This window comes from Hippoglossus stenolepis, chromosome 8 (assembly GCF_022539355.2).
Source record: "Hippoglossus stenolepis isolate QCI-W04-F060 chromosome 8, HSTE1.2, whole genome shotgun sequence".
Taxonomy (NCBI): Eukaryota; Metazoa; Chordata; class Actinopteri; order Pleuronectiformes; family Pleuronectidae; genus Hippoglossus; species Hippoglossus stenolepis.
Genome location: NC_061490.1, coordinates 3,995,151 through 4,019,358, shown reverse-complemented (window position 1 = coordinate 4,019,358; position 24,208 = coordinate 3,995,151). Strand labels below are relative to the sequence as shown.

Sequence of the window (24,208 nt, the reverse complement as noted above, 5' to 3'; positions counted from 1 at the left end):
GGCCAGCACAACACTTTTCAGAAGGAAAACTCACCTCTGGCTGTCAGTGTGAAAAGAGAAAAAAAGCCAAAGCCTGTAAGGTCAGTGTGAGGACAAAGATGTCACTGCTCAGATGTCTGTTGCTCTGTAGAAGAGAGTGATCGGTCTAATCAGGGTTTAAGTCGATTTAAAAGCATCGCTATATTATCCCAAACTCCAGTTGTGCTTGTTGCTGTGTTGCTACCATGTACACAACATTATGTGTTGTCAAGAACAGAAGAGAAGATGACTCCAAGAGGCCTCTCCCTATATATGCAGTGTTATTGTCTGATGAATGAGTGTGTTGGCCGGGTTGTCTGTATTGGTGTTAGTCTTTGTGGATCCCATTTGCGCAAGTGAGTCATTTAGAGCAGTAGACAGATTGTTGGGTTGTTTCTTTGAGCACAAAGCCTTAAGAGTAAGTGTGTGTCTCTACAGTATTTGTCTATGAGCTTGCATCCTATGTTTAATCATGGCTGGATTATACCAAGACTTTTCCAGATGCAGCTCCCATACACCTCCTATTATTTGGTGCTCCCCTGCCTTATCATTCAAGTTGATGGCCAGAACAAAGGTAGAGGATACTGCGGTTGCGTGTGTGCATGTGTCTGCATCTGTGTGTGTGTGTGTGTGTGTGTGTGTGTGTGTGTGTGTGTGTGTGTGTGTGCATATGTGTGGGTGGAGGCTGCGTGAAGGAGGAGGTGGTGTCTAGAACAGAAGCATTTTGCAGATGTTGCAGGGAAGAAGGAGTGAATGGAAAGTTCTGTGGTTATCAGTCGCACGGCTCTTTCTGACTCGCAGAGGTATGCCACATGTGGCTCTAGCCCAACTCAGTCTCAATTTTAGATTTTTGCAAAGTCTGACTGAGTAATCATTGAAAACGTTTGTTGGAACAAAGGGATTTAGGGGTATAAAGGTTGAGAGGAAAGATCAGAAGAAAATAAGAGGAAGAGAAGTTTGAAAAACATGTTTACTAGCAGAGCTTGGGGTTGACGTCGTAGGCTAAGGTTTCCCTCTTGGAGAGTCTCCCAGAGCAGAGGCGGTTGAGATTCCCTCATGGTTCCCCGAGACGTAACATGAGGAACACTCATCTTTGACTTTGTCTTTCTCCCTCTCTCTGACCTTCTCCCTGTCTGTGCTCTCTCTAATTGTCCCTCCATACTCTTGCAGCCTCTAACAGCATTACGTGCATCTCGGTCATCTGCCACATATGCAGTATCATTTCTGCACCCCGTGGCAGCTCTATAGGCACATAACCCTGCCTCCCTTCCTCAGTCATCCACATCATCTCTATCACAGAGAGGCACATTTCTCCATATGCAACTCTTATTTCCCCCAGTTCAAATAGAAAACCCTTATCTGATCTGTTCACCGTCTGTTTTTCTCTTTCCATGAGTTTTAATATGGCCTTTTTGGAAAGAGATATCTACTGATGATCACTCTCTGAATAATAAAGCTGACCACCCGCCCCCACAAGCACCGTTCACAGTGACTGGGATCCTTTATTCTTTTGCTCGCTGCATGATGTGAAAAACATAATGCTTTGGAGGAGAAAAAAAAAGGGTTTTACATCTTCCAGAGCTGCTGGACTATTTGGAAACTGACTCTGATTATCTTATCTGATGGCTTCCTGTCCCTGAAGCAAAGTGCAGCATTTCAGCAGCGAACGTATTGCTGTATCAATAAAGGCACAGCTGCTTCTTGCCCCACTAGAGTAAAGTGTCAGTGCTACAGTGCCCATGCTGTAGCCTCACATGGTCTAGCACTGACACAAAGGCTGTACTGTGTCACGTCTATTTCTGACAGCACTAATGAGTCATCGGTTCTGAAAAAAAGAGGGGGAAATGGCACTTTGGTCGGTGCTGATTGCCCTAGCAGAGCCCAGAGCGTCTGTTCGCTGTAGGTGTGGCATGAAATCACAGAGAAAACCCAAAGAATGTGAGCTGAGCTTCTGCAGGCTCTCAGCAGCTGCAGTAGCTCACAGTCCTTTTATTGCACGGCAGCCAGTGAAACCTCCTCACCACAACAAGATGGAGATGAGAGGAGGGAGAGAACAAACAAAAGCCGCTGCTTTTTTAGTAATTTCACAGAGCAGAGTCAAGAATAGCAGTAAGTGAAGAGAGCAGAGAAAAGTATTTACAGTAGCCCGAAAACTTAATGAAGTTCCTGTCCTAGTTCAAGCTCGGGTAATAGAGACAAACTTTAATAAAATGAGTGATAATGTAGTGAATTAAAGTTTTTTCCCCTTTGAAAATACTGAGAAAAGCAGCATAACGTCACACATTCAAGGTTAAAACCAACAAATTTCTCCCTCTTTAATGACTAAAGATCAGTTGTCAACTGATTGACTAATCATTAATTTTTCCAGCATTGCACTTATTTAAAAGCTAAAACCCGTAATGTCCTAGCCCACCCCCGAGGCACACATCTCCTTTTGTTTACCGCAATGAGTATCATCTACAGCCGCCATCCATTTAAAGTCCATCTTAATGAGCCGTACTTAATCTTGTATTTTATCCTTTTGTCAATAGACGGGCATCATCTGTGGGAGACAGAAGCCAAGGTTGACAAGGACTCCACCAAATCTGTAAGTTCACTTCCCCGACATAACTCCTGCCGTCTTGAACCCACCCTCCCTTGACATTTTCTCTGTCTCCTCCTCATCTGTCCCCTGCAATGATGTAACCTTGACTAAGGCATTACAAGTTGCAACACAGATAGTGACGATCAGCCCATGCAATCCTGAATGGAATTTTCACAAAAACCCTCAGATGTAAACACAAGCTCTGGATATATTGTTTGTGCATTCAATACAAAAACACACATGCAGGGATTACAAACAGGAAACGTACACACGCACACAAATATACCGATACACTCGTGCCACACGGGCTCCCAGCATAGCCAGACGCTTAGTTCACAGCAAGGTGTTGTGGTGTGGGGAATTGGACCTAAACACCTCATCTGTTCTCGGATCATGCAGCCAAGAGTGGATTACGCCCTTACTTCTTACCTGCTGGTTTTCATGAGAGGAAATAGGCCAGCTCACTCGCTGCACTGTGCAGTCACACATTCCAATTGTGTTCATATAAAACGCAGTGAAAGGGAAACGTCAGGGGAGAGAATGAAGCATATGTTGTTCCACGTGTCCCAGAAAGCTGCCTGCCCGTGCTGCGGAGTTAATTAGGATTTCACTAAGGTTCGTTAAATCTGTTTTCAGTGTGCAGAGTAAAGTACAGGATCTGGAATATCCTGTTTGCTTGTGTGTGATGACACTCTGTTTTGAAATGCTGATGCCTTTTTCATCAGTGGCTTGTCATCCACCCCACAACTCCCCCTTTTTTGTGTAAACTAACCGAGGCAATTTGCACATACACAGGTTCTAAAATAAACCGTTTGCGTCTAAATGCTGCTACTTGAGGCTGTTTTTCCTCCTTGTTGTTGCCGTTATTTCACTCAGGTAAATGACTCGGTTGCATCAGGAGGGTAAATATGGACTCTGATGTCTAATTGGCCTGTAGGGCTGGCTGATGTGCTATGGCTGGAGTCCCAGATGCTGGAAAATTAGCAGGCGTGCAAGGCTCAGCCGGGGGCGGCGGTAAGGGGAGGCAAGGTCGATGAAAGACAAATACTACAGTGTGTTTATTTGTAGATCTAACAAACAAATGAGGAGGGACAGCAAAGGGAGCACTGGCCTTCCTCTTATGTCAGTTGCCACCAAACTGCTTGAAAGTCGTCCAGACTGCCTTCCTGACTGCGGTTTTATTGCTGTCCAGAGCGTGCTAACTTTCATTGGTTAGGATGGAGAGGGAAAACCATGTGCACGTACACGTTTAACAAACACTCAATCAGCCACCTGCGTGTTATCTTTTTCGTCATCTGGAGGGCAGACCAGGGCTGAGAATGCAGACCCCTCCAACCCCACCCGACACTCAACCTCCCCTCACTTCTTCCATGCACAGTGATGACCGACAAAAACCTGCTTCCTGCCCCAGTGCCCCATTCTGGCCTGTTTGGACCCCCACATGAGTGACATCCATTCCAGGAATTAGACACGAACGTTCAGACACAATCTCTCTGTGCTGCCTTGTCTAAAAAAACGTAGTCAAAAGTTCACATCCGTCCAGACTTGCCAAAGTCTGGCCTTGGGGGGGAAGGGGGACAGGGGAGCCTCTCCACAGGGAGACATGACTACCTCTCTCCTCTCATTCTGTATGGGAACAAAGCTAAAGACGTGGGGTTCTCCTCAGAGACAAACACAGGCACCGGACCAATCTCATGCTACTGCTGCTTCTGTGTCGTTCAGACAAGCTCATTTAGACCCGATGCCAGACCTGCCTCTTGGAAACAGTATCCTAAATGCAGGCCAGCAGCAAAATAAAAACATAACATTTGATTAATATACAACTAATTGACATTTGGGGAGTGTCATGAAATCAGATGAGTGAGTAGAATTATCGAATCCCATAAAAGTGAAATGTCTTTATCGTTTCTTATTATTTCAGAGTTCTATCATTGTGGAGATCCCACCATACAGAAACCAGAGAATATCCAGCCCCGTGCATGTCAACTTCTACGTCTGCAACGGCAAGAGGAAGAGGAGCCAGTGCCAGCGCTTCACCTACCTGCCTCCGAATGGTAATCATCATAAATATTTCCCCACCATTTTATAAGCGGTGACATTTAAGGACATGTATGCTTTTTCAGAAGCTGCCACTCTGCATTCATCATGTAGAGTATTTCTCCCAGACTTGGCATCCATTCGCTATAAGTTTACAGCAGCCGTCAACATGCCACGTGAAATTTGTGGCCAGGTTTTCAGTCTCTGTTATTAACGTTATGCCAGGCACCACTTGGCTGTGGCCTGTGAATGAGAGCAGAAGATGTGAGGAGTGTTTATTCTGTAGTGAGACCAGCGTTCCCCAGTGATGAGGTGTACCTGCTGAGTGACAGAGCCTCCGAGCTCTGTTAATGTAGAGGAGTCAATCCCCCGGCGACCTGACTTTCACACCCCGCCGCTCACAATGCCCCCCTGGTCCACAAACACACACCTTATGAACACACACACACACACACACACATCTACGAGCAGTGCTTTGCCCTGTCATTCATGTAGCAACCTGAAAACCTTGGAATACCTCAGCGCATGTTTATCATGTGTCCCTGGCCTCAGTGTTTATAGATGGCTTTCACATTGGAATTTGAAGAATGTATCGGTGAGGGTGTAGAGAAGAGTTCAACTTCAAAACTGACTTTTCACAGTGGGTACAGGTGAAATATCACCTGTGATATCAGTTTCAAGCATCCCACTTGAATACTGTTTTATTTTATGCATGCGAAAGGAGGTTGACTAAGCAAACAATAGCTCCCATTTTCATGTGGAGCCACAGATCTCTGCTGTTGGCTAATGTGACAGAGACTGGCAAAAGTACACACATTCTTTACTTTAGTAGAAGTACAGATACTTGTGTTAAAAGTACTAATTTAACCTGTTTACGCAAGTAAAAGTATAAAAGTACAGGCTCAGAAATGTACCTAAAGAATAAAAGTAAAAAGACCATTTAACTTAAACCACTCTAACTTCAAAGAAATTAAATAAATAAATACAAAAAATGTAAAACTGATGGTTCCCCTCAAACGCATTCAAACAAAAGTAACGAGCCTGTTTTGTGCATGTAAGGAGTAGAAATAAGATATTTTTGTTTAAATCAATTAGGTAAAAAACTTAAGTTCGGATACTTCAAAACTCTACTTAAGTACAATAACAAAGTATTTATACTTAGTTACTTCCCACCTCTGGCTATTATCACTTTATTTCTTTCTTCAGGATCTTAACAACTCAAAAACTTCTCCATCTATCTCTGCACATTGTCCCAGCTGGTTTAGGGATCCCAACTAGAACATTCCATTTACCCGCCTCCCCTTCGTGATAACCAGTGAAATCCATTAGATCAAAACAAAGGTTTCTTTTTTTCATTGATCAGTCTCTGATGGGTCTAATGCTGCTGGGATAGCATGCATTGTGTTTTAACTCCACAGCTGTTAATATGATGTGACATTTAGATTATCAGCAGATGTATTCATGGCCACAGGAGATAAGTGATTGGGATTCTGGATGAAGCTCTGACAGAAAGTGGAGCTAGGCCCTATTAGGAGATGCCTGATTATATGATGAACTGGTGCATTGTGGGTAACTGGACCGGTGTGGGGAAGACAAACTGTGGCCATATATAGCATATCAATTTCATATACTATACTGCCACAGAGAAAGAGATGTGGAGGCTTATCAGTCTCTCTTAAGTCATTTCCCTGAGCATAAACACAGCTCTAATTAAAAGATGACTTGTTGTGTTCTCTCTTTTACTGCCAAGTAAACCACAAGTACAGTGTGGACCACACAAGCAGGGCCAGTGTCTTCTCAAAGGAGCATAATTAACTCACAAGTCTTAGAGCCAAAGAGATCATGAATCACAGGACGCAGAGTTCTATTTTGAGATCCACCACGCTTTTGAAGACTCACATTCAAATATACAACTCGGCATTTAAAAAAAAAAAAAGTTTTAAAATCAGACAGTGTAGTGTTACCTCATGTGGATAACAGCTGAGGCAGATCGGCTCTGTGTGCAGAATCTCACTGAGGTGACACCAAGCAGAGCTGCAGCTCTCTCTGTCTAGCATTTATCATTGTCTAATGTATTATTACAGCTTGTAATTATAAATCAAGATAGAAGTATAAATATTGATAGTGTTTCCTTGTCTTGATGCAACATAATGAAAAGCATTTACAGAGCATATTGTACAAAGGTTATGATCAGTGTAAACCCACTCGGTGGTGCAGATGACTGTAATACTTTCATGGCTCCAATACGGCAACAAAGAATGAGGAAATTCTAGTGAAGCTGTTTGCTTTTGAGGGTTTCAGTGTGTGTGTGTGTGTGTGTGTGTGTGTGTGTGTGTGTGTGTGTGTGTGTGTGTGTGTCAACACTCAAAGAAACAACCCAACAACAGGTACTCGAGGGTGCAGGGGGAGGAGGACAACCACACACACTTTCACACAAACACACGCACACACACTCTGCTGTCATCACTTTTTCTCTCACTCGTATGAAAAGACTCTTCCGGCCCGTTGTCACACTTCAAGCACAGTTGTGGTCTCTGACGCTGTTTAGAGAGAACATTTCTTTCACACTCTGGTGTCTGCTCTTCTATAAAAAAGGCAAACCCAACCCTTAAAATAGCCCAACTTGTTTGAAACAGCGGAAGGATGAAGCAAACAGTCTGTTGGACACAGATGCTGGTGAAAACCACCTTTATTTTCCATTCAGGTCACGTGACCACCTTGTTGTTCTTTGACAGTAATGCAAATGCAATTGGCCCCCACTGTTGCTGAGCACTGATGTCTGCGTTTGTAGAACAAAACACACTAGGATAGACGTTTCACTGTGCTGCATGTTCCCCTCAGTTTAAATCAGACATGTTATTTCAATAGGGAATGTATTGTTTCAGACATGTAAGGAGATTTTTATCTTCTCCCAGCCTTGCCTTCAGAATTATAACATATTATTATCAGATGCAGGCTGTAATGGAAACATAGCTGCTCTCACTCTTACTAGCTGACAGACAAAGATAAGCTGCACTGATATGAGTGGAGGGGCCCTGCCGACCTGTTGAAACGTTGCCATAATAATGCATTGTGAAGTTAAAACGGGATTTAGAAATTTGAGCGAGCACTCTGCAGTGCAGTATGTCAGTAAGTGCATAGGTCACGTTTCTTTATGAACGGATCAATTCTTCAGTGGAGCGATAGTGAACAAAAGAACTTAAAGGATTTGATATTATTGAATAAAGGTGAATACATAACAAATCAGAACAGTTTTCCAGCCAATTTTCTGTGGCTCAAGACTTATTGAATGTGAGCCAAAGTTGTCTTCAGCCAATTTATTGTTGAGAAACATCAGAAGCATTTGTGGTCCAAGCCTAAGTGCTTTGCTGTGACTGTATGTGATGAACATACAACACAAGTGTCCTCGTCTGGCTCCCGGAATGAGCTTTTCCAAGCTCCCTTCCAATCATTCTTGCGTGAGAAGAGAAGTGATGTGTTGCTCTTCAAATAAAAAACTGTTTTTCACCAACCACATTAAACAACAAAACGCTAAAAAAAGTGCTGGCAGTGGCCGAAGGCTCGGGCGAAGAACTTCTCGGAACCCCTTTTATTTTTACAGGCCGTTCGGAGATTCCTCCGTGATATCAAGTTCTATTCTTAACGCAAACGGGTGCTGTCTCCCCCCGTTGCACTGGTTTGAGGTTTGAGCTTGGGAAGGGGGGGAGTCAGAAATCCATTCTGTGTGACACATACAGGAAAAGTTAATGAACCACACATTTTTATATATTTGCACAGTCATATTTTTCCCCCAAAAAATGGACAAAGAGACTGATTCTTTCATGCCTGCAGCTTCAGGCTCTGTCAGAATCACCTATGCTACACTAAGGCCCACAGTATGCTGGGTGACCAGATTGCATACACAGTGGGACATGGAGCACCAGGTACCCTTGAGTTAATGAACTACCACCTGCTCCATATTAAATGTCAGTGCAGATTCATGCAGTTAGAACAGGATGAGTTCAGCATTTCTGCAACAGGATGAGTCCTGGTTTTACCGCAATGTCATATCCCAGCCAACGAGCATCAGAAATGAGTGTCACGATATTTTGTGTCCCCGGAACCCACTTGCCCAAAGGGTACAGCTGGAGAGGGTTTCCTTCTGAAGAGAATTTACAAATCTATATAAGCCCTGTTTGCTTTCCGCTCCTAATCAAATACACTGATACAGGCCCAGACACACATCTACTGTGTCAATGACAGCTTATGTCTTTCCCTTCAGAGGAAACAAGTGCTCAATAAAAGACACAGATCAGGCTTGATCAGTTTAATACGAGCAGACAGAGAGGGAACTGCCAGAGCTGGAGAGAAAACCATGTGCAGAGCATCCACTGTCTGTGGGCCATAACCCACAGGTTGGGAGGAAATAGAAGCCAGCTGAAGTCGAGACTGGCCTGGTGAATCTGTTTTCTCAGCTCACATGCAAAGTCAAGAGAAGAGGCACAGATGGATGGAGCTGGAGGGAGACCTGTGTTTGAATCTGCAGAGGACATGGGTGGATCTCGGAAAGAACATTTTGAAACTTTGAAGTCTATAAGTCCGAAGTGATAGGATTTTGATTCCCATCATTGCCTGTCCTATGCACAGTCAGAGGGCACAGGGGAGAATTATGTTTACCAGTTACGTCAATGTAAAGAAATACTTTTTTTGACCACTTTAAAAATACACCTTTCTTCTCTGACTGCTTTACAAAGAGGAACTGCAAATGGCAAGAGCATCCCATCCCCTCTGTGATACTGCTGTTTCACCCTGTTCCCCCAAATTAAATTAAAAAGGGCACCCAGAGGAAGCTAGAATCACCAAGATCAGACAGTTTGCTGATTTCTTTGATACAAATCATAACTGACCAGACGGACTTGCTTTTCGGTTCAAACTTAGCTTCTTAACATCAAGGCTTTGATATCTTTAGATATTAATAAATATTGAGATGTTTATATGACTTTTACTGATGCCTGCCCTCGCATAGTGGCTGCAAAAAAAACCTTATAGCAGTAGATACGTTTTTAGGATTCTACAAATTTAACATTCTGATTTTAAATTTGCTTCAACTTAGATAATAAATTTGTGCCTGAACTGAAGCTAAATCGTGAAAAATAATCAAACTTGGTTATGACATTTCCACATTACAACTCTGACATCCCAGTGTTGGCACGGTGCCATCCTTTCACACTAGAGAAGACAAGGAAGAGAAAGAGAATCGCTGAGGGAAGCAACTGTGGATGTAGCATGCACCATGTGACTCACTTGTTATTCCCTAGGCTTTAAAGGAGGAGGCCCGTGCATCATGGGACTCGCCTTACGATGAACCCCAGGCACCAGACCTGGTCTCTGGGCTCTGAGAGCAGACAGGGCTGACGTAAATGTGCTCCCTGCTGCATTGTCACTGCACGGCGGCCCAGCACCCCGGAGACTACAGGCGCGATTAACGTCTTTTCAAAGCCAGCTCCCACAAAAATAATAACACAACAGGCTGTTTTTCATACGACACACTAACGCTTCATCAATTCGTGTGCACCCTTTGCTTTTACCATCACTTGGCTTCTGCTGTGTACATATGCAAACACACAGCTTAAACAGACATCCTATTCATATTGGCATCTGTTTTCCCTTGTATGAATGTCACTTGGAGCTAGTTTAGCCAAAGTCTCTCAACGGTTGGCATCAAACGCACACCACACCCATTAACACATTTTAACAATGTGTGGAAATAGAAACAGTGAGTCCATTATGACTCAGAAGCTTTTGCTATACATCTGGGTGTCTTAACACGACCCTATTAGCTTTATGCTGGCACAGTCAGTATATTTGTACTTATATATTAACAACAGCCAGCTTGTTAATGTAATTTCCCTCCCCTCCGCACATTACAGTTTGTGAATGTTTCAAACTGAAAGTCTTTGCAATTCTTTTTTTTTATATAATAAAAATCACACAGAAACATTTCACACTGCGTCTGATGCATTTTATTAAATACTGAGAAGCCGTCGGGAACAAGGAGAATTTCATCCTCTGATCAAGGAGCTGCAAATTATCCACATTGCTTCCAAGTCTATTTTAGTTTGCCAGAGGTCCAGTTCGATACGCTGCTAGTAACTGGGACCACATATTGAAAAGAAGAAAACTAATTTCCATGATCCAATCGATCCCAAACAGCAGCTGGCAGTATAAAATAGGGACACACACAAAGACACACGCACACACACTAGGTCCATATGTTATCAGCCACTCACAGGGCACAAACAACAAACAAAAAAATCTAAGTGAAATATCTTAAATCAAATGCCAGATATGCTTGTTTTATCCCCTGCTATCTGGAACGCCTCTGACAGATGCAAAAAAAACAGCAAATCTAATCTGTTCTGAAAACCTGCATGAAGGTGGAAACCTAATTTTTAATTGTGCAATAACTTCGGATGAAAAATACGCACATATACATATTTTTTATGAATAGTATTTCTTATTTTCAGTAACTACTCTTGACTGTGAAAATGGAGTGCGTGATACCTGTCAGTCAGAACTAATCAGGAAACTGTGCTGGACTAGAAACCAGAGAGAGGAGGCAGGACGATCAAGCGGGGTCATCTCCTGCATTATCCGAGGCCTAAAGCTCCTGTAACCACAGGCACAGCTCCACAGCCTCTTAAGGAGCTGAGGCCGCCCAATCAAAATCAAATCATCTCCTATTTTTCACTCTCTCCCTTTATCTTGTGGTCCTGGGAGAAACAATTACTTCTAGAGAGTGAGGCGAACCTAGGGGTCCCTGGCTTCACAAGCAGCAGCAGCGGCAGCAGCAGCAGCAGCGGCGGCAGCAGCAGCAGCAGCGGGAGCAGCAGCAGAGCAGCGCTTTAAAGTACTCTTTTATTGGATATCAGAGCTGGAGGACAGTCCAAAGAAAATAGGCCTTATTCATTATTAGAGCCAGCTGTGGCTTTCCACACTGATGACTCATCCATTTTTCTTTCCCCCCTATTCTTTTGCTTTTTTTCATGGTGTGGTAAAAGAGGGGTGGCGGGTGGAAGACATGAGGGTTTCTCTGTTAGAGTGCTCAGCCAAGTTGACACTGAGCCCAAATCCACTGGTGGTTGTTTGTTTGGATTATGGAGGGTACAGTGGCCACAATTGTGCGTGCTCACTGATTGACTCAGCCTTGCTCGTGCACTCATTGTGCCACGTGGATCCCCAGCACATTTTTTAATATCTCCACCTTTCTTTCTACTTTTTTCCCCCCAGTGCCGATAATAAAGACAGAACCCACTGATGATTATGATTCTCTGGGGACTGCAGGGCTGCCCATGCGTTCAAAGCACTACTACAGCCAGCCCAGGCTCGCTCCCATCATGCCTGTAGCAGAACCTGATGCCTGCCTGGTTGGTGCCTTCCCTCCTTGCCCTCCTCGCCATTCTACCATTCCATCGTCGTCTCCCAGCTCCAGCCCCACCCTGCATGACCTATCCCCAGCGGCATACAGCAAGTGCCTCCCCAGCAGCCCCACTCATGCGACACCACCAGGTCCTTTGGTGTCCCCCACCCCGGATACCCCTGTCCACCCTAAACTTACCCACCCAACCTCACCAGACCACAACACATGCCATGGGATGCTCCACTCCCAGGGCAGCCCCAGCCACCTCAACAGCCCAGGACCCCATGGTTACCACCATATCTATGCCAACAGCAGCCCCTCGTCCTCCCCGGTGTCCCACCCTTCCACTCCCGGTGGGACTGCAGAGAGCCCGTTCGTTCAGACCTACAGCCCCAGTCAGGCTCAGGCAGCAGCTGGCTCAGCCCAAGCTGGAGGGAGCCCACCCAGCCTGGTACCCGAGGATGCCAGCCCCCCTTCGATGGCCGTCACAGTCAAACGGGAGCCACAAGAACTGGACCAGATGTACTTAGATGATGGTAAGTTACCGGAAACAAGTTGCACAGACAGTATTTGGAAGTATCCATTTGATAATTATTAGAATAAAGAAAAGCATTTTGTTTTTCTAGATCAACTCTTCTCTTTAGCTTACCGTCCATTCCAATATAGCTGTTATATATTACACTACACTAACACCTTTTGCTTATCTGTGAGCCCTCACGCACAGCCGCACCCTGCGGCACCTCTCACTATTTCCTGATGAAACTCTGGCAGCAGATGTACGTCAGAATTGTTTAAATTTAGACCCGGCAATTTATTTGCTTTTGGTGTATCGCGCGGCCCAGCTCATGTTGTCCAAGTGGCTGCTTTTCTTTAAAGCAGTAAATTGCCTTGATGGGGTTTTGAAACAATCTGTCAAAACATCAGAGCACTGAGGTCAGCCGGGGTGCAGCAGAACAAAAACAGTGGCACACGCGTAGCGAACCAAACTGTTGACACAACGACTAATGAAGGAAGCAAAACAATGGATAGGGGTTTCCTGAACCAAGCGATTCCCCCTCCACATATTTCTGGGAGGGATGCTGGGAGTCAGGAGGCAGAGGCTTTGTTTTCCCGTGTTTTCCCCACGGAGTCGGCACCATGCGGCTGTCGTCATCAAGGGAGTCGGTGGGGTCACTCATCTCCCTCTGGCAATGAAATCAGTCACACCCAAGCGCCCATATGGTCAAGTTTATTGCCGACTGTGTCCATCTCACATTATGTCTCTCAGGTCACCAACCTGTTATCTGTGTGAGCAGAGGCTCTGCGCGTTGTTATGATAAATATACATGGAACACAGCAATGGCATTGTGCCAGCTTTAAACGTTAAAATCCCCTGCATCCCAGTGGAGGTGGGGAGGTAGACAACTCCACATTGAGCTCAGGAACATCAGCCTTCCTGTGCGCCTTTTGTTCAGTGTGTGCCTGTGTGTGTGTGATCACGTATGAGTGTGTGCACGCTTCACTCAACAGCTCTGGGAGTAGGGGGGGGTGATAGGCATGAGGGGACCAGGGGAGTTTTGCTGTGGAACTGTAATTGAGTTGAAATGCAGTTGTCAGCATATCTGTCAGCACTGATGAGTCCCATTAGTCCTCCCCTCATAAACACAAAATACAAAAGGCAGGGAGGGTGTCTGTCTGTTGTCAGCTCTAAAAACTTTAACCTAAAATCTTGAGCTTTTTCAATTCTCTTCCTTTTCTTATCTGTGTGTCTCTATACTTCTACTCTTGAGTTCCCAGTGACGCCGGATGCTCTGGAAATCAGATTTCAACCAGCACAACTCAATAGACATTCTGTTCTCCGTTTTTAATGGATTTTGGCAGGCAGAAGCTTTAATTTCACTATCAATTGAATAAAGTGAAACTGTAGCTTCATTTTACGTTTTGCAATAAGGTTGGTAAGAGGTCCTTTTACACCAACAGTATGAAGATACAGCAAATGATCATAGCAGTGCTGAGGTGAAATCATGTAACCTTGTTTCTCTTCCCCACTCGTCCATCCACTGTCACTTTAGCAGGCTCGCTCTTCCTCCAGCGCGGTGGCCAAGTGTATTGGGTCAGTGATTACAGTTGCATTAGGGACGTACAGGAATGTGTATTGATTGGCCGAGGACAGTGAGGCAGCCCCATGAAAAACCTCAGCGTGCTGCCGTTTTGCATCACCTAACGTCTGCACAAGCTGCTGTGGTGAGCTCCTGGACTCCTGGTAAGTGTGCGGTGGTAACAGCATACTCCAAAGGCATCTGCTGCTCCTGGGCCCGGCCCTATCTCAAGCTCCATCAAATGAGCCCTAAGCTAAAGTAAATAAGATTGGAAAGCAGCTCACAGGCAGTCCGGCTCCCCGTCCACATGCATTACCGCCGTATGTTAGCGAGCTGAGCGCTCCATTAGAGAGGAAAGACAAGCGGATGACCTCATCACAGCAGCAGTGATTTAACGCCAGCCATGTAGAGTAACGTTCCTCCCCAGCAATTGGGGGCCGGTGATTTGGAGTCTGCGGGAGCACACTTGATCTTCCCCAAGAGCGGAGTGCCTCCCACGCTCGAGCGCTGAGGCCTCCGGCTCTCATCAGGCCAGAGGAAATGTGTCTCTCTGGCCAGGCCCAGGTTTTACGCAGCCCCTGAGAAATCACTCAACTTATCAACGGTGAGCTACTGTACCGCAAGGAGCTTGGTTAGTATGCAAGGAGTCCGAGATGTAAACCCCCCTGAGTGTCATACACACTCTCCACTTTAATGTGCTAAACTCTACCCTCTACTCTGATAGAAGCTTACAAAGTACAGTGCGAGATACGAGGTGATGATTCTGGTGTGTGCAATGAGGTTTTATGGCAAAAATCCAGTTGACGTTGGGGGAGCCATTTTTCTCTCGGTGGCATGTTGGCTCTCACCTGATACAAGTCTCCCTTCTCACTCCTGTAAGTAAAGCAACAAGTAACGTGTGCTTCAACACAAGAAGAGAAACACCCAACACTGCTTGTTGACTCACTGTCATAAACAACGCATTGGTGGGACTCACATAAAACCAACGTTTTCAGACATTTCTTGCTTACTCACAGCCCACTATCTGTACTTTACAAGGCGCTGGCTATGAGCAAAACACCAGTCAAATGACATCTGTGTATCTAACAATAGAATTTATGAAAAACACGGTCTGCAGCGTTTACGTTTGCCTCGTTACTTACTAATTACATCCCAAAAAAGACACACCAACATGATGTCATGCTTTGTCACATGTCTGAAGGAGCAATTCTGATGACATCGCACCCACTCATCTCAAACAACATGTCCATCTACAAACCCACACAAATGTGTATACACTTCTGATGTTAGACTTTACACAGACAACTCCACAAGGCTGCTGCTGTGTGTCCTGTCTCATTAGATGGTGCTGTGATGGGTGATATCATGAAACACATCTGAATGCAGCACAAGGCAAAGGAACTGGTGCTAATCAGAGGGCCAGATTTCTACCAGCTGCCTCTCTGGGAAACAGAGGGCCCTTATTCCCCAAAATAAGAAAAACACAGAGCGCAACGCAGCCTCTGCTGATTTCTGACGTTTGACATATGTGCTCTGATTGCGTCGTTGTGATTGTTTCCTCTTCAGTTCAAGGTTTGTGCATTTGAGACTCTACCCGGCTTGTTTCCCCCAAACTGAAAACAGGATTGTTGTCGGCCCTCCGTTCCTCCCTCTCTCCCTCCAGCAACAAAAAAGACATTTTAGCCTTCCCGAGGATCTTCGTCCACCATCCGATGCTTCTGAAGGCATCTCCAGGCTTTCCTCATGGAAACTTTTACACATCCTGGCAAGTTGCCCAGACCCTAGGTCTCCGCAAAACCCCTAATGATGATTGAGAGCGCGCCCGCACTGTGCTGAAAACATGCTGAGTCGCTAACATTGGAGTGTGCCGCAAGGTTGGCTTTGAGATTGGGGGGAGGGTGGGGGTGCATAACAGAGAGAGGATTTGGGTAGGGGGGTTGATCATTAAAGTGGAGGTTGAAATGTCTAATGGGACTCACTAAAGCAGAGCTGCTCCTGTATGTTTAGACAGTGTATATGTGTTTTTCTTTTTCTAGCTGGCAGGGCCAGTGACAGCCTGTGCTTTCACAATGCTCCACCTCTGACCCTCTGGCCTGTTGGGAGCAGGTCAAGCCCCAGCTAATAGGGTCCAGAAAGAAAGGCTGTCTTGTGGTTAAGTGCAATGCCAAGAACACAGTCTCCTTCTAGACGTATAGTGATATTGACGGGTACAAGAAGGGTGATGGCTTTTTTATTATTTATGACTACAAAGAGGATGTGGATTTTTTACTATTGTTGTTCATGCTGCCTTCTCACATTAAGAATGCTGTTTTCCTGGCAGCCCTTGACACGGTGAGGTATAAGTAAAAGTTTGGTCTTGCTGGAGAAGTTTTATGGTCTCAGGAAAAAATTAATAGGTGGCTGCTGTCTTGGTTTGGCCGAAGACCGCCTTAGCTATGGATCAACAACTGCACTTTTGGGATCAGCAATACATTTGATTCAATTTCTTCTCATTAGGATCACAAACCATTATGTTTAATGTGCAAACTGAACAACCACGGCTCTTATTACCCATTATCAGATATTACCGACCTTACTGAAGGAGCTGAAAGAATGTGCTGTGCTGTAAATAAGAAGATCTGGTTGTGGGAGAGGTTGTGTGTGATATTAATTGAACATGTGGCTTATAAAACTTAAGACATTTATATCAGACGTACTGTAAACTAATAGCCTGATCTTGCAAACTAGTAGTTGTAGTTATATAACGTTGGAAAAGAAGAGCCTATGCAAAACTGGTGATGAAAAACATTTTTACACCCTGTAGCAGCGCACATGTTGGAAAGTTGAAGTCACAGAGAACAGTGTGCTTAAATACATTAGTTGTAATATAAAGTTTGGATGTTACAATGGAAGTACAGTAATGGAACACTGACCCTATCTGCAGCGTATTCGTCATTGCGGAGGATTACCTTTGCAGTTGAGTGGAAGTTCTCTGGATTACCTTAGCGCCCTGTGTTTCCTCTTACATCGCTTTTATCTCCGTCCCATTGGCTGAACATAAGAGCCTTTAGATGCCTGGTTGTGATCAGATTTTTCTTGGTATCACTTATTATGAAACCCACTCAATTACAGACACTGTTGTCCAAGATTGCTTGCGGTTCAGGAAATAATTGGATCCAAGTGGTTACATATGACAGTGATAATAGGGTCATTGTATCAGTGCTTTGATTTTAAGCTCTTTCTAAAACCAATTGGATTTTTGAAAGGTGCAGCAAGATGAGTCTGTATTCAATCCATTCATTACCACAATGTGCTGGGGGGCGTGTGTGTGTGTGTGTGTGTGTGTGTGTGTGTGTGTGTGTGTGTGTGTGTGTGTGTGCGTGTGTGCGTGTGTGTGTGTATGTGCGTGCGTGCGTGCGTGTGTGTGACTGTCTGAGTGCACCCCAATCCCAGGCATCTGAGCCAGAGGATCTGGTCTGGTTTCAGTCGCTCCGTCATAAAATCAACGTCACTGAGAAAGAATGTGTCTGCTGAAAACCTGCAGCTAAATTATCTGAACAAATTGGGTTTCTTCTGTGTCTGGGACCTGATCCACACACACATTTAGATAGGAGACTTAGATTCTGAATTTGAATGGGATTTACTATATTTTTCACTATTGCAGATTCGCTACTGTAAAGGTCTGTGTCTTTTTTTCATTCGTTGTTCCAAGCTGGGTGAAAAGTGGACGAACATCAAAACAGATTTCAACAAAGTACACAATAAAATATAGCAGAGTAAAACCACTAAATGCCGTAACACACACTTCCCTCTCCAGACGCATTTATTAAAGCGATATTCCTTCAGTTCAGCATACGTCATGTGTTTCTTATAGATTCTCCTGACACAGCCGTTTAGAGGCTCGGTTTATGTGGCTCACATTCTGAGGTTTAGGAAACACGCGTTGAAAAGCCACTGAGCCACACAGATCACAGCGGGTCAGGACTCAGACATAGCCTGTGGCTTGGCTGGGATCTTCCTGTGTATATCTTTGATCGCCGAGTTACCACCTCATGCTAGACTCCCGCCAGGCTCCCTCATTACTGAATCATAATATGACAAATGTCAGTGTGACAGACTTCAGTGACAGGATGATCAGTGAGGGAGTCTCCTTCCCCCACGAGGCTGCGAGGCCGTTATCTGTGCCTCAGTCTAAACTGTGATTTCAGAATAATCCATTTTTCTGATGAATTTTCAATGGTCAGTCTTCATCCAATGTCGGCCAGTGTTCATAATGCAAAATGTATCTGTGGCAAGCCTCTTCATTCATGTCAGAGGTCAGGATTGGATGCTGGTCGGTTTGTTTCTGATTTAAAAAACAGCCGACAATTTCCACAAACATTACACCACCACTGTATTAACCATAAAATACGACTCCTCTGTGGAGATAACCCAGAAATGTTGCACAGTCAAAGAAAGCATAAATTTACTTTGAATCTTGGATATTTCCTGCTGGCATTGAAAATGTGAGCACATGGAAAACTCATAGAGTCCACACAGGCATTAAACACCAAACAAGAACAACTGATTTCTCAACAGGGACGTCCGAGGTCTGGATCAGCTTCAGGATAGAACCCCTGAAGTTCATCACGCCTTGCTCAAGGACACTTCCACAGACAGCTGAAGCGTGGTTCAAAGATGGGATTCTCCATTTGTGGTTATTTTAAATAACCACACTGAGATGCCCGTAGCAGAGGCTGTGTTTTTTGGTTGGTATTTAGGGGATGTAAATACCTGCGGCATCGGTAAACAGGAGTCGGCCTCGGTCCCAGACCACTTAATAACAGCTCCCCATCTGAAATTTGTTAGCTCAGTGAAATAGTATCCTGTAGCGACGGATGTCAACAGAGAGGTCTGCTCCAGCCGGGAGGGATGGGGAAAGCCGTTGGGTTTTGCAACTCTTGGCAGACTTTGCCTCTTTCTGCTCCATGTGCAGATACCTCAGGAAGACGAGGGGGAAAGAGATAATCTTTAAGAGAAATGGAGAGGAGGAGGTGGCATGAAGACGGAAAGTATATGAGAGAGTGAAGTGAAGATGCAGATATAAACTTTGAGGGAGTGAGATTCTCGGCAAAAGTCTTTCACAAGTCTTATAACCAAACCCACGTGTCCCCTGTTGAAGTGTCACAGTCCATTGACAAATCATTTTAAACACAGACATTTTAACATAAATTGAATCTGTCAAAATAATCCATCCGTCAAAACTGATTATAATCTCACCATCCAATTGCTTTCTCACCACATTTTCTTTTTAGCACATTATCTGTTATCGTATGGAGCTAAACTGAAGGGACAAAAGTCACAAGATGTACTTTAGAGATTCTCACCATGTCGTCACATCCAGGAATATTCAGCGAGCATGAGAAGAAGCAGGTCAGCCATAGAAATAAAGGAGACAGAGACAAAGAGAGACAGACAGACGAAGAGAAAGATGGGAAAATGTGAGGTGGAAGAAAGAGGCATGCAATCTTGGTGATTTTCCCTGGCAGCTTTTCCCATTGCCCCTGTTCCTTACACGCACACACACACACACACACACACACACACACACACACACACACACACACACACACACACACACACACACACACACACACACACACACACACGCTACATGCTCCTTTCATAGCTAATGCTGTTAAAAGCAAAACACTAAAAGTCAAAGGAAGATAAACACGGCCGACGTTAAAGATCACATTTTCTTCCTCTCCCACCAGCGGCTGTAGAGACTTACCACGCAGTGGGTGAATGGGTTTCCTTCAGGGGAGGGAATGATCATAACCACTGAACTGTAAGTGTCCTACTGTTGACATATGACCCAACGCAGTTATAAACCTCAACGGCTCCCCTGACTCTCTCGATCGCACTCAGCTGAGCCTAATTCCTCTCAAAACAACGCGCTAACAAAAAAGGAAAAAATCCTTTCACGGCCAAGAAAGGCCAAGGTGCTTTAAACTGTTTGTGTTTAGTAATGAGAAATCTTAGCATCCAAATATTTATATATTATTAGCTTTTCAAATTGATCCAAGACTTTATTTAAATTGAACCCCTCAAACCCACACCACCTCCCTTATTTAGCACTTTCAAGCAGTTTATTAACTGTAATTAAGGTAAAATCTTGTTTAGAATCACTGTTAGTATTTATTGTATTAATTGCAACAAAACCCCTGCATTTAGTTGATAGATATTCACAGTATGAAAATGATTAACATATTTAAACAATATGACTCAGTTATTACATATTATTATTACATTTTAAGGCATAAAAGGATTTAGCCATCATAATTAGAAAGAGTTGATCTTAGAAGGTGGTACCTTTGGTTTACTGCTCTGAAACTGAACCCTCACTCTTCTTTTACGCCCCCTAAATCTATCGGGGCAGGGAACAAGCATGAGCAGGAGACAAGACAATTCTTTATGCTTATATTGTAAATCAGCAATGTCAGATGTGCACCGAGTTTGAGTTGGAAAGCTTGGCTCCTACACTCTGCCTGAATGGAAATGTCACGTACATTTTAATGAAATCAGTTAGATTTACTGCATGTCTGAGTACAATACCAGGCTCCAGTTTCTGCTCAGGCATATAGGTTTACCTCCCCGAGCCCCAACAACGATTAAATGAAATGAAACAAACAGAAGCAGGTTGAAATGTGGTTTGATGATATACAGGTGACTGTAAATGTCTCTATATAAGTAACTCTGTGCACACAACCAGGGTTTCTTGAAAACTATATAATCTCCACAAGTTTGTCCATCTTTGAAAATCAAATTGAGGCTGTTGAGAAAGGAGATAAATGGAACTTTGCTGAGAAGGCCTCTCTCCTGCCTGCAGGCTGGACCACGAGGTGGCCTGAGGCGACTTCCTCTTCCTCTGTGTCTTTGAATCCCTGCAGGCGATGAGGATTTAAAGTATTAGGGCGGCTCTGGGATCAGCAGACAAAGTGTTGATCGGGTCACACTGAGCTCTAGTCAGATCACGAGAGCTCAGTGGGGATGTTTGAAAGGGAGAGGCCATGTTCTTGTGCACAGCAGGAGTTTTGTAAGATTTAGTTGCCTTTAGTGCCTTTTTCAGTGTCTCTCTGTGCGACTCTGCAATCCCTCTGTTAGGCTCTCTGAGATGGATCAGTGCAAATCTTGCTTTCATCACAGTATTCTTTCCAACGTTGTTAAACTAGAAATTACAGATTGGGTTTGTGATACTGATACTTAGTTCTGATACTTTTAACGGTTCTAAAATACTGCAGTAGTGTGGACATCAGGTGTATCCCTAGCAGATGTGATGTGTTTTTGAAACGAAAACGTGGTAAGATGGATGTAGCCTTAAAACGTAAAAGAGGACAAAAGGAGTTGAAGAACTATGCCTACAGGTCTGATTGCTTCTTACACCAAACTGAACCAATCTCTGCAGTGGGAACCTCTTTCTGGACACAGAGAGCAAACCAGTGCTTTTTTCATGGATGGCAACACACACACACACACACGCACAGGCAGACAGGCACACTTAAAAACAGGAAGGAGCCTCTCTGAGCCATCTAGCTGTGATGGATAGTGAACAGTAAAGCTTGCACTGATCTAAGACTTTTTGGACACAGGGAACATAGTTTCTCTGTATATAAATAAAAGAAAACAATTCTGAAATCCCACATTACGACTGACAGACAACAGGTGATTTAAGAAGCCCACTACAAATGCAGTTATAAATCGTATCATACACAGGTGCACGGCCAAATTCTCCCTCAGACGGCTGCAACCCAATGCCGTATGATTGTTTCAATATGCTCATATTTTTTTCACTGTGTGCCATTTTGAAAAACCAGCAAAGTCCAGAGCGTCAGCCTCCGCAGCACCATACGTTTCTAATTCTGAATCAATCACAGCGAGTTTATCAGATGGCTGCGTTATTTTACCATAAACCCGTTGGTAATGAGCCATGCAAAAAGTTTTAATCTGTCTCCTTTCATATCTCAATCACAGAGATGTGTGTGTTTCCCTCTCTTTAGTGTATTTTCCGTCTCGGGTGTTTCCCTACGCAGCTATGCATCACTAGTTATTTGAGACTGGGCTTTTGATTTCTCACAGTCCTTCGTCTTTACACACGTTATGTCAGAAGCTCTTTGTGTTTGCACTTTGATTTCTAAGTTCTGTTCTGTTGTGGTATTTTTCCACTGTAGCCCAGCAAATACTCAACACAATCAAACTGAACACAGTCAAAAAAGTGAAAGCTCTGTGCTGGTAACAAACTTTCAACATCTGCACTTTTTATGGTCATTTGTCAAAATGTGGCCTATAACCTTTTCACTCTTCTGGTTGAAAGATAAATGTGCACATAATCTAAAGGTCAACGGCCCCAAAGGGTCATTATATAAATATTAGGGACAAAAAAAGGAAAAGAAAAACTAGACGAAAAATAATTTTGGTAAAACCAGTTATCCACAATATAACTTACAAATATGATATGAATAAATAATTATCTGTATAATTAAATATAATTGATATAGACATAAATAATAATTTCTTCCTTTGCAGCCACTGTTTTTCAGATTTTAGGATTACATATTTATTTATTTATTTCACCTAATTCACATGAATTTTTTTTAATAATTCATAAGCAATTTCTAAATTAATTTTACTAGCACCAATCACAATTTTTACTGGTGCTTTTACTACCCTTACACATCGCATTGTGGGACAATAATGCCCACAAATGCTAAGTATAATTATTCATACTCATATAAAACAAAGAGCTTACTGTACGCTGTCAAATCACTGATGTTTTGGTCTATTTTTTGACTTTGTTATCATTTGCGACGCAGTCCTGACAAACTCTGCAATGATTTCAGAGAAGTCAGTGATGAGGACACCGGAGAGCAGCTCCAACCATGTAAACACCTCCCCCTCATCCTCCCCTGGGACCGGCCTCGAGCAAGCACGCCCGTGGCCTCCTGGGCCTGGGAGGAAATGAGAGGAGGAGGAGGAGGAGAGGGAAGTGGCAGGCTCACACAGAGACAGGCCGAGCGAGGTGAGATAGAGAGAGGGCACAGCACACCGCGCAAGATCAAACACAAAGGTTACAGCCGCCGCCGCCAAAATAAGCACATCAGTGGTGGGGCTCTTAGTAAAAGCTGTTGTCTTTAGATTTCTAAACTGGGCCGTTTTAATGTTCCCAAGCCTCGAACACAGCATTTCTACTCAGTGTTAATCTGGACCGGGCAGGCAGCTGAACTCTCTTTGGTTTGGTAACAAGTCGGATACACCTGACTACAGAGCCATAAAGCACGTCCTCTGGAAAGTGAGGCGCTTCAGAGACTCACTGGTGGAGGTTAGAGCCCGGCTCCCCGCTCCGCATGAGGCTCAGAGAGCATGTCAGCGCTTTTTCTCTCAAGGATGCTTCATCTCTGCTATCCAACCGAGCCAGGAGCCTTTGTCTAAAAACAGCAGCAGCCATATTGATCGCAAATCTCTTTAGTGACACCAGAGCACTTAGTGTTTACACTCCAAACTTTATTTCTTCTTTTCTCTCCGTCTCTTCAAAAGAAGGGTCATATCACTCCTCTCTTGGCATACTTGTCCGGCTCCGTCTGAGCTGTTGCATCAACTTCACAATTCTGCTGCTGGTTTTCAAACACGACATGACACACACCACTTCCTGTTTTTTTCTCTAATCAGTCTCATTGCCGCTCTGTGCCCCCGCAGCTCTTCTTTTTGACATTTTGCCAATCACTGAACAAGGGTGGAGGCAGTGGTGGAGGAAGTACTTAAACATTTTACTTGATTAAAAGTACTAATAAAAAGACAAAAATGTAAACGTAATGTATGAAGAGTAAGTACATATTTGCTTTTAAAGCTGAGTGTAGTCTCTTCTCTAATGCAATGGTCAACTACATCATTACAGTCATGTAGTGTGGCCTCCTCTGAATCAATTTCAGGTGTTTCTTCACCAGCGAGTGTATGGTCATACTAATATTTCAGAGGGGAACCTTTGCCTCACGCTCACTTACAATCTATGCAAGCGAGGATGAAAATATAACATGTGCTACCTGAGACCAAGCAAATCGATTCAACTTTGACCCTCGA

The 24,208-nt window shown here is 44.1% G+C and overlaps 1 protein-coding gene across 2 annotated transcripts in view; it reads left to right on the top strand.

Annotated features, from left to right (window-relative positions):
- LOC118114042 (nuclear factor of activated T-cells, cytoplasmic 1) overlaps positions 1–24,208 on the top strand; it is a 59,746-nt gene that overhangs the window by 26,307 nt on the left and 9,231 nt on the right. The window contains exons 7-10 of one of the 2 annotated variants that reach the window (XM_047340956.1): positions 2,550–2,605; positions 4,524–4,656; positions 11,909–12,574; positions 19,852–19,993. In XM_047340956.1, coding sequence (XP_047196912.1) covers positions 2,550–2,605; positions 4,524–4,656; positions 11,909–12,574; positions 19,852–19,922 — 926 coding nt within the window. In that variant the 3' untranslated portion in view covers positions 19,923–19,993. Of the gene's footprint in view, positions 1–2,549; positions 2,606–4,523; positions 4,657–11,908; positions 12,575–19,851; positions 19,994–24,208 lie in introns of those variants that run through there. The other variant, XM_035164236.2, reaches the window with a different exon arrangement.